Source organism: Ranitomeya imitator, chromosome 8 (genome assembly GCF_032444005.1).
Source record: "Ranitomeya imitator isolate aRanImi1 chromosome 8, aRanImi1.pri, whole genome shotgun sequence".
In the NCBI taxonomy this organism is placed as follows: Eukaryota; Metazoa; Chordata; class Amphibia; order Anura; family Dendrobatidae; genus Ranitomeya; species Ranitomeya imitator.
The window spans coordinates 8,633,056-8,644,525 of NC_091289.1; the positions used below are offsets into that span (position 1 = coordinate 8,633,056).

General features: G+C 47.0%; 1 protein-coding gene across 1 annotated transcript in view; it reads right to left on the bottom strand.

Moving 5' to 3' along the window:
• The window catches only part of OXTR (oxytocin receptor), a 38,987-nt gene extending 28,179 nt beyond the window's left edge, over nt 1-10,808 (bottom strand). The window contains exon 1 of the mRNA XM_069736205.1: nt 9,260-10,808. Coding sequence (XP_069592306.1) covers nt 9,260-10,178 — 919 coding nt within the window. The 5' untranslated portion in view covers nt 10,179-10,808. The remainder of the gene's footprint in view (nt 1-9,259) is intronic.
• Nucleotides 10,809-11,470: the final 662 nt, after the last annotated feature.

An 11,470-nucleotide genomic window follows, 5' to 3' on the forward strand; every position in this document is an offset into this window, starting at 1 on the left:
GAGAGTTGCGTTTTTTCCAGTTCGTTTCCTTATATTTGCATTTTTCGCCTGCAGGTAGAAGACACCAGGGTGATTGATGGGAGTGCCAGCGGGGCCGCGTGTAATTATCCCGCACAGAAAATCTCCCTGGGTCCAAACATTTTATCTTATTTTTATATTAAACACTTGGATGAGATTCGGAGAATTGCTTTCTTTGTAATCGCAGTAGCGGCGACTTCTGGACGTGTCCGGACTGTAATGGCATCCAAAAGGCGAAGCACAAGACGCGTGTGTAACACCCTCAGCCGCACATCCATCACCTCCTGCTGATGCACCGCTAACATTAGGGGGCTACAATCTGTGGCTCTATGTTTGCACAACTACAACTCCCAGCAGGCCCTGATATCCCAGACTTTGGTGTAGAGGGGTCCGGCTGCTAAGTGCATCCTTGAGATGCTTTATGCACCAATAATAGGGGGGTTCTAATACTTCCACATGTAGGAACAGAGTTTATAAAGGAGGGGGCTCCACCCATTTGAAGTGCAGCTCCGGAGCGGTGGGACAGGTTCTGCGCTCTGCCCCTAGGCTCCGGTATCACGTGTTCCCAGAAATCTATAGACAGGAAGGATTTAGGACGGCAGGAGCGGCCGAGCGCCTTTGAGACAAATATGTGTGAACGCAATAATGAATCCGGGCCCTTGGCGGTTTTACCCCAGACCTGGTCATCCCCACCAAAGTGGGCAAAGCTAGGGTAGGACGAAGCGCGGACCCTAAATGAATTTGGTGCATCTTACTCCACCACATTCATCAAGACTGGTGGGAAAAGCGGTGGTCTTCGTGTATCGAGGTCACAGACGATACGGAGGAGCTCCCCTTTACTGAGCCGCAATTCTCGCTCTCGTGCACTCGGCTCGTGGAGGAATAAAGGGATCAGATCTGTAACATAAATGTATAATCTATAATGCATGGCTTCGAAAGTTATAAATGCCATCTGGAAACCATCACCAAGTAGGCTAGCTGCTGGCGGATCCTGCTTTGCATTTATTTTTATGCTAATTCCGTCTCCCCCACAGCCGCCTCCGAACTGCGAAAATAAAGCGCAAAACCGCAATATGGACAAATCAGACCGACGTGGATTACATATAAATGATGTGACAAGATTCACAGATCCCGCCGATCCCTGTCCAGCACTTAGCAGAGGAAACAGCCAGCATGCATGGTGTATATTGTGGCCGTCAGTTATAGGCTGCGAGGTATTCCTGCAAACCAGGGACTATGAGGGAGATCATTATCTGATGATTGATTGATGGGCGATTGCAGATTTAGGCAACAGATGCCTCTCTGGTCGTCATGGGACTACAAGCACCAGCATGTCATAAGAAATATGCTGGGAGTGGGTCTCTGGGATTCTGGTCCATGCAGGGGTTAAATATCCAGATGTTTTTCCTGTATGAGGTTTACATTCTGCCATCTCCAGTAAATGTCACAGTAATTATAGAAATATAGGGGGTTGCCAATTATAGAAGATCACAGGCCCGAGAAACACAAATAGACCCCCGACATTATCCTACACGGCCCTCAGATACTCCACACCAGGCATGCTGAGAGTTGTAGTCCAGTAGCAGGTTAGGAAGGATCACTGCTCGGGACCAAGGAGTCCAGAAGTCTCCAAAATGAAGCCCCCAACCTAGAAAACAAGTCGCTAAAAGGCACAACTACCTGCGGGCCAGGAGCCGCTGACACTTTCCACTGCAGCTTATCAATCAACAAGTTCAGCAAATTTCTAATACAATTTATATCACATTCCTCCTGAACATTATGACCTCCGCTTGCGGCAGTGAATGGAGACTTTCTACAGTCAAAACACTAGAAAAAGTCCAACAAATGATGATCTGGTAAAATTGTATCCAGTGCGGACAATAAAGATGTGACGTGCACTGATACATTGTAACAAGGCATCAGGACAGGAGACATATGTGCTGGAGATGTGTTCTGCTCACAGAGCATGGTTTGGACTGGATGTAAGTGTAACAAAACCTCAGAAGTGAGAAGTGTTAGGTCTGTAGAGAGTTTCAGTCCGGAGTGTGAATAATAATATTCCTGTTCACCAACAGCAAGCAGAGATCTGGACAATGAGGAGGAATCGAAACACAAAGTATATTAGAAAGTTTTAGAAATTCAATTTAAAAGCCTTTAACCCCTTCCCGACCTGTGACACAGCGTATGCGTCATGAAAGTCGGTGCCAATCCGACCTGTGACGCATATGCTGTGTCACAGAAAGATCGCGTCCCTGCAGATCGGGTGAAAGGGTTAACTCCCATTTCACCCGATCTGCAGGGACAGGGGGAGTGGTAGTTTAGCCCAGGGGGGGTGGCTTCACCCCCTCGTGGCTACGATCGCTCTGATTGGCTGTTGAAAGTGAAACTGCCAATCAGAGCGATTTGTAATATTTCACCTAAAAAAATGGTGAAATATTACAATCCAGCCATGGCCGATGCTGCAATATCATCGGCCATGGCTGGAAATACTAATGTGCCCCCACCCCACCCCTCCGATCGCCCCCCCAGCCCCCCGATCTGTGGCCCGCTCCCCTCCGTCCTGTGCTCCGCTCCCCCGTCCTCCTGTCCGCTCCCCCGTGCTCCAATCACACCCCCCCGTGCTCCAATCAAACCCCCCCGCACTCCGATCCCCCCCCGTGCTCCGAACCACCCCCCCTGCACACCGATCCCCCCCCCTGCACACCGATCCACCCGCCCGCACACCGATCACTCTCCCCCTTGCTCCGATCCCTCCCCCCCCGTGCTCCGACGCCCCCCCGTGCCCTGATCTCCCCCCCCTGTGCCCTGATCTCCCCCCCTTATACTTACCGATCCTGGCGGGGTCCGTCAGTCTTCTTCCCCGAGCGCCGCCATGTTCCAAAATGGCGGGCGCATGCGCAGTGCGCCCGCCGAATCTGCCGGCCGGCAGATTCGTTCCAATGTGAATTTTGATCACTGTGATATAATCTATCACAGTGGTCAAAATAAAAAAACAGTAAATGACCCCCCCCATTTGTCCCCCATAGATAGGGACAATAATAAAATAAAGAATTTTTTTTTTTTTTCACTAAGGTTGGAGTTAGAACTAGGGTTAGGGTTAGGGTTAGGGGTAGGGTTAGGGGTAGGGTTAGGGTTAGGGTTAGGGTTAGGGGTAGGGTTAGGGGTAGGGGTAGGGGTAGGGTTAGGGGTAGGGTTAGGGGTAGGGGTAGGGTTAGGGGTAGGGTTAGGGTTAGGGTTAGGGTTTCGGTATGTGCACACGTATTCTGGTCCTCTGCGGATTTTTCTGCAGCGGATTTGATAAATCCGCAGTGCTAAACCGCTGCGGATTTATGGCAGATTTACCGCGGTTTTTCTGCGCATTTCACTGCGGTTTTACAACTGCGATTTTCTATTGGAGCAGTTGTAAAACCGCTGTGGAATCCGCAGAAAGAAGTGACATGCTGCAGAATGTAAACCGCTGCGTTTCCGTGCAGTTTTTCGGCAGCATGTGTACAGCGATTTTTGTTTCCCATAGGTTTACATTGAAATGTAAACTCATGGGAAACTGCTGCGGATCCGCAGCGTTTTCCAAAGCGTGTGCACATACCTTTAGAATTAGGCTATGTGCACACGGTGCGGATTTGGCTGCGGATCCGCAGCGGATTGGCCGCTGCGGATCCGCAGCAGTGTTCCATCAGGTTTACAGTACCATGTAAACCTATGGAAAACCAAATCCGCTGTGCCCATGGTGCGGAAAATACCGCACGGAAACGCTGCGTTGTATTTTCCGCAGCATGTCAATTCTTTGTGCGGATTCCGCAGCGTTTTACACCTATTCCTCAATAGGAATCCGCAGGTGAAATCCGCAGGTAAAACGCAGTGCCTTTTACCCGCGGATTTTTCAAAAATGGTGCGGAAAAATCTCACACGAATCCGCAACGTGGGTACATAGCCTTAGGGTTAGGGTTGGGTTGGAATTAGGGTTGTGGTTAGGGTTAGGGGTGTGTTGGGGTTAGGGTTGTGGTTAGGGGTGTGTTGCGGTTAGGGTTGTGGTTAGGGTTACGGCTACAGTTGGGATAAGGGTTAGGGGTGTGTTGGCGTAAGAATTGAGGGGTTTCCACTGTTTAGGCACATCAGGGGGTCTCCAAACGCAACATGGCGCCACCATTGATTCCAGCCAATCTTTTATTCAAAAAGTCAAATGGTGCTCCTTCCCTTCCGAGCCCCGACGTGTGCCCAAACAGTGGTTTACCCCCACATATGGGGTATCAGTGTACTCAGGACAAACTGGGCAACAATTACTGGGGTCCAATTTCTCCTGTTACCCTTGAGAAAATAAAAAATTGCTTGCTAAAACATCATTTTTGAGGAAAGTAAAATGATTTTTTATTTTCACGGCTCTGCGTTGTAAACGTCTGTGAAGCACTTGGGGGTTCAAAGTGCTCACCACATATCTAGATAAGTTCCTTGGGGGGTCTAGTTTCCAAAATGGGGTCACTTGTGGGGGGTTTCTACTGTTTAGGCACACCAGGGGCTCTGCAAACGCAACGTGACGCCCGCAGACCATTCCATCAAAGTCTGCATTTCAAAACGTCACTACTTGACTTCCGAGCCCCGACATGTGCCCAAACAGTGGTTTACCCCCACATATGGGGTATCAGCGTACTCAGGACAAACTGGGCAACAATTACTGGGGTCCAATTTCTCCTGTTACCCTTGAGAAAATAAAAAATTGCTTGCTAAAACATCATTTTTGAGGAAAGTAAAATGATTTTTTATTTTCACGGCTCTGCGTTGTAAACGTCTGTGAAGCACTTGGGGGTTCAAAGTGCTCACCACATATCTAGATAAGTTCCTTGGGGGGTCTAGTTTCCAAAATGGGGTCACTTGTGGGGGGTTTCTACTGTTTAGGCACACCAGGGGCTCTGCAAACGCAACGTGACGCCCGCAGACCATTCCATCAAAGTCTGCATTTCAAAACGTCACTACTTGACTTCCGAGCCCCGACATGTGCCCAAACAGTGGTTTACCCCCACATATGGGGTATCAGCGTACTCAGGACAAACTGGGCAACAATTACTGGGGTCCAATTTCTCCTGTTACCCTTGAGAAAATAAAAAATTGCTTGCTAAAACATCATTTTTGAGGAAAGAAAAATGATTTTTTATTTTCACGGCTCTGCGTTGTAAACGTCTGTGAAGCACTTGGGGGTTCAAAGTGCTCACCACATATCTAGATAAGTTCCTTGGGGGGTCTAGTTTCCAAAATGGGGTCACTTGTGGGGGGTTTCTACTGTTTAGGCACACCAGGGGCTCTGCAAACGCAACGTGACGCCCGCAGACCATTCCATCAAAGTCTGCATTTCAAAAGTCACTACTTCCCTTCTGAGCCCCGACGTGTGCCCAAACAGTGGTTTACCCCCACATATGGGGTATCAGCGTACTCAGGAGAAACTGGACAACAACTTTTGGGGTCCAATTTCTCCTGTAACCCTTGGGAAAATAAAAAATTCTGGGCTAAAAAATTATTTTTGAGGAAAGAAAACGTATTTATTATTTTCACTGCTCTGTGTTATAAACTTCTGTGAAGCACTTGGGGGTTCAAAGTGCTCACCTCACATCTAGATAAGTTCCTTTCGGGGTCTAGTTTCTAAAATGGGGTCACTTGTGGGGGGTTTCTACTGTTTAGCCACATCAGGGGCTCTGCAAACGCAACGTAACGCCCGCAGAGCATTCCATCAAAGTCTGCATTTCAAAATGTCACTACTTGACTTTCGAGCCCCGACATGTGCCCAAACTGTGGTTTACCCCCACATATGGGGTATCAGCGTACTCAGGAGAAACTGTACAACAACTTTTGGGGTCAAATTTCTCCTGTTACCCTTGGGAAAATAATAAATTGCAGGCTAAAAGATCATTTTAGAGAAAATAAAATTTTTATTTTATTTTCATGGCTCTGCGTTATAAACTTCTGTGAAGCACTTGGAAGTTCAAAGTCCTCACCACACATCTAGATTAGTTCCTTTGGGGGTCTAGTTTCCAAAATGGGGTCATATGTGGGGGATCTCCAATGTTTAGGCACACAGGGGCTCTCCAAACGTGACATGGTGTCCGCTAATGATTGGAGCTAATTTTCCATTTAAAAAGCCAATTGGCGTGCCTTCCCTTCCGAGCCCTGCCGTGCGCCCAAACAGTGGTTTACCCCCACATATGGGGTATCAGCGTACTCAGGACAAACTGGACAACAACATTTGCGGTCCAATTTCTCCTATTACCCTTGGCAAAATAGGAAATTCCAGGCTAAAAATCATTTTTGAGGAAAGAAAAATTATTTTTTATTTTCATGGCTCTGCATTATAAACTTCTGTGAAGCACCTGGGGGTTTAAAGTGCTCAATATGCATCTAGATAAGTTCCTTGGGGGGTCTAGTTTCCAAAATGGGGTCACTTGTGGGGGAGCTCCAATGCATAGGCACACAGGGGCTCTCTAAACGCGACATGGTGTCCGCTAACAATTGGAGCTAATTTTCCATTCAAAAAGTCAAATGGCGCGCCTTCCCTTCCGAGCCCTGCCGTGTGCCCAAACAGTGGTTTACCCCCACATATGAGGTATCGGCGTACTCGGGAGAAATTGCCCAACAAATTTTAGGATTCATTTTATCCTATTGCCCATGTGAAAATGAAAAACTGAGGCGAAAAGAATTTTTTTGTGAAAAAAAAAAGTACTTTTTCATTTTTACAGATCAATTTGTGAAGCACCTGAGGGTTTAAAGTGCTCAATATGCATCTAGATAAGTTCCTTGGGGGGTCTAGTTTCCAAAATGGGGTCATTTGTGGGGGAGCTCCAATGTTTAGGCACACGGGGGCTCTCCAAACACGACATGGTGTCCGCTAACGATGGAGATAATTTTTCATTCAAAGAGTCAAATGGCGCTCCTTCCCTTCCGAACCTTACCATGTGCCCAAACAGTGGTTTACCTCCACATGTGAGGTATCGGTGTACTCATGAGAAATTGCCCAACAAATTTTAGGATCCATTTTATCCTGTTGCCCATGTGAAAATGAAAAAAATTGAGGCTAAAAGAATTTTTTTGTGAAAAAAAAGTACTTTTTCATTTTTACGGATCAATTTGTGAAGCCCCCGGGGGTTCAAAGTTCTCACTATGCATCTAGATAAGTTCCTTGGGGCGTCTAGTTTCCAAAATGGGGTCACGTGTGGGGGAGCTCCAATTTTTAGGCACACGGGGGCTCTCCAAACGTGACATGGTGTCCGCTAAAGAGTGGAGCCAATTTTTCATTCAAAAAGTCAAATGGCGCTCCTTCCCTTCCAAGCCCTGCCGTGCGCCCAAACATTGGTTTACCCCCACATATGAGGTATCAGCGTACTCAGGACAAATTGGACAACAACTTTCGTGGTTCAGTTTCTCCTTGTACCATTGGGAAAATAAAAAAAATGTTGCTAAAAGATAATTTTTGTGACTAAAAAGTTAAATGTTCATTTTTTCCTTCCATGTTGCTTCTGCTGCTGTGAAGCACCTGAAGGGTTAAAAAACTTCTGGAATGTGGGTTTGAGTACCTTGAGGGGTGCATTTTTTAGAATGGTGTCACTTTTGGGTATTTTCATCCATATAGACCCCTCAAACTGACTTCAAATGTGAGGTGGTCCCTAAAAAAAATGGTTTTGTAAATTTCGTTGTAAAAATGAGAAATCGCTGGTCAAATTTTAACTCTTATAACTTCCTAGCAAAAAAAAATGTTGTTTCCAAAATTGTGCTGGTGTAAAGTATACATGTGGGAAATGTTATTTATTAACTATTTTGTGTCACATAACTCTCTGGTTTAACAGAATAAAAATTCAAAATGTGAAAATTGCGAAATTTTCAAAATTTTCGCCAAATTTCCGTTTTTATCACAAATAAACGCAGAATTTATTGACCTAAATTTACCACTAACATGAAGCCCAATATGTCACGAAAAAACAATCTCAGAACCGCTAGGATCCGTTGAAGCGTTCCTGAGTTATTACCTCATAAAGGGACACTGGTCAGAATTGCAAAAAACGGCCAGGTCATTAAGGTCAAAATAGGCTGGGTCATGAAGGGGTTAAAAGCAACAGGAAATGTCCGTTTTTTGACATTTATCAGGGAGATCGGAGTCTGTGGATTATTAGGAGATGGAAGAGTAGAGGGAACAATGTAACCGAGCAAAGGACAGGAGCGCAAGAGGCGAAAAGGGATTCTAAAGCTATGTTCACACGTTGCGTTCTTGCAGCTTTTTTTGCTGCCTTTTTAAAGCAAATTTTCAGCTGCATTTTACCTTACCAGCAAAGTCTATGAGCTCTGTGGAATATGTTGGCGCTATATAAATACAATTATTATTATTTATTATTATGAGATTTCAGAAATGTCAAGCACACACATTGTTTTTTTTTTACTGACAGATTTGGAAAACTGCAGCATATCACTTCTTTCAGCGTATTTGCAGCGTTTTTACATCCATAGGAAACTGAGCAAGTGCAAAAATGCAGCAAAAAAAAAAAAACCAGGTATCAGGTTTTGCTGGGTTTCTGATGCAAAAACATTAAGGAAGGAAGATGCATCACAATTTTTTTTTTTTTTTTTTGGGGGGGGGGGGGGGGGGGAGGGGGGGCACTAACCTTTATCAGCATGCACAAGAGACAGCAAAAACGAAGCAGTAAAATGCAGCAAAACCTGCTGTACAAATAGAGCGGCAAAGTGATCATGCATTTTAGATATCGTTACGCTTTTTTTTAAACTACTTATGAAAATGGGGAGAGATGAATGCACCAGATTTATTGCCGGCATGCACCACCATACTTTCTGTGCAAATAGTGGCGTAAAGTACCGCAGCGATAGATTGGGAGCAGATACGGCCTCATTTCTAGGGGTCTGAACTCTGTCGGACATCAGTAAATGGATAGAACTATAATAATAATGTGACTCCTGGGCATAACAGGAAAGATACATTTACACATCAGTGCAATCATCATCACTCCTGTGCAGTGCACAAATCCTCAACCCTGGGGCCAAGTCAATAAGAACATGCAACTTTAAAAGAGGACACAAGTGTCCAACCAGAGAGAAGACTGAAGAAAACCACCAGAGGCACCAGGGTGAAGGCGAAACACAACATCCTCAGAGGGAGGTTTGTGAAAAGTGCAGAACACATTGTAGCAGATTTTGGCTCCAAGGTTTCATCCATTTCCAGCCAAGACTCAGCCTGCAGCCATTAGGAACTTCTTACCTTCCTTAGGGGGGTTGGGGTCCCACACTGACCACATCTGGACGAAGAAAAAGGGCGTCCAGCACACGACGTACGCCAGCACTATGATGAAGGTCATCTTGACAGTCCTGATCTTGGCCTTGGAGATGAGCCGGACACTGCTGACCCTGGACAGGGTGGCTCTTCTGCTGGTGCTCAGCCTCAGGTTGCTCTCACACACAGTCTTCAGGCGAATGTTCTGCCAGATCTTGTAGCTAATAAGCCCATAGCAGATGCTGAGGATCATCACTGGGATGATGTACACAGCCAGGGTTATCCATGTGATATAAGCCTTGGGTCCCCAGGGCTGGATAAAGTCAGCTCTGCAGTCATAGACCCCATTGCCCACCTCTGTGAGGGAGAAGATGACGGTTTGGGGGGTGCTGAGAAGAAAGCTGAGGATCCAGGCGAAGAGGACATAGACACAGTCTGATCTCCTGTGCAGAGACCTCAGGGGTTGACAGATGGCCAAGCACCTGTCCAGGGACATGAGCAGGAGCATGTAGGTAGAAGCAAACATCCCCACCACCTGCAGGTAAGTGACCAGCCTGCACACAAAGTCTGGAGCATAGAACCTGAAGGTGATGTCCCAGATGAGCTGAGGGAGCACCTGGAACAAGGCGACCACCAAGTCCGCGATACTCAGGTGCTTCATGAAGAAGTACATGCGAGAGTGCTTGTGTCTATTAATGTAAATCCCAAGGAGGACACAGATGTTCCCAGCCAGGGCCAGAAACAGGATGAGGGCCAGCACAGTCACCTCCACCTTGGCCACCTCCTCGTTCCTTTTTAGGGGGTCCCTGGTGGTGTTGGAGCTGTGATTCTGGTTCTCCATGCTGGAGTTGACCCATGAAGCGTTAAGTAGCTCAGAACAATCTATATTCAGGCACAATCCCGCCATCTCCAGGTCCAGCTAGAAATCCACTTAGTTTTCTTAAACTGGCATCATCCCTTGGAGGAGAGCATCTCCCCTGGCCCCCCAGGACCAACCAGCACAGGGTCTCTCCAAACCAGTGACTGGACCAGTGCTTGCAATCTTCAAGCTTGAATATGAGGTTAAGAGGTGGTCTCCGCCAGCTCCTCCTTCCCCTCAGGACATGTAGACCCCCCCTGGACAGTTATCGAAAAGCGGAGTGCAGCCTCTTGCATTGTATAGATACTGATAGATTAGGATAAGTCCCAGAAGGTCACATCCAGCAGATGCAGGTAGCTCAGGTCCTAGCATTCGTCACAGACAAAAAAGTCCAAAATGTTGCACCTAAACCCCTGGTGAGGAGGACCACCACCCTCTGTGCAATGCCCAGGCTAGAGTGGTCTCCAAGAAGCTCAGTCCACACAATGCTGCAGAAGAGGAGTCAACATCCACGGTCCCCAAAAGAACCCCCCAGCTGAGGTCCAGGGAGAGATTCCTCACCTCTGTGAGATAACTGCCTGACCCTCCCTCCTCCACAGGTTGACTGTTACTCAGGAGCCTCCTCTCTAGTAACCCCTCACATCTTGCAGACTGAAGAGAGTGAGGAGCAGGGAGAGGTGGCACAGCCTTCTGCACAAGAGGAGCACTGAATACTGTGGGCAGGGGGCTGTGCCACTCTATGGTGGCCACTAGATGGCGCTGCAGGACACGGTTCTCCCTATGCGGTTGGGTCAGAGCTGAATGGACCGTAAAAAATATACAAGACCATTCACACATTTAAAGCAGCAAAAGAAAATACCAACACCGTATGCCAGGCGGGCAGCTGCCTCCCAACCGTCCGTGAATTCTAGAGACATTCGGAAAATTAGCAGCTTGTTGCTAATGGCCATAATTTTTGGAGGCTGGAGAGGAGGGGAGGTGAAAAGTTATGGGCTGACAGATTCACTATCACTTAATCCAGAAAATCATGCAAACTACAGCACAACCCACTATATCTTAATGGTGGAAAGATAAAGATGGGCTACGTTATTTGGTGCATTGTACTACAATCATAGAGTTGGAAGGGAGCTCCTGGGTCATATGGTCCAACCCCCTACTCAAAGGAGGATTCACTAAATCATCCCAGACAGGTGTCTGTCCGGCCTCTGTTTGAAGACTTCCATTGAAGGAGAACTCCCTGTTTACAGAGATACACGATAAGATTTTGCCTGCAGCCACCACTAGGGGGAGCTCCCTGTATACAGAGATACATGATAAGATCCTGTCTGCAGCCACCACTA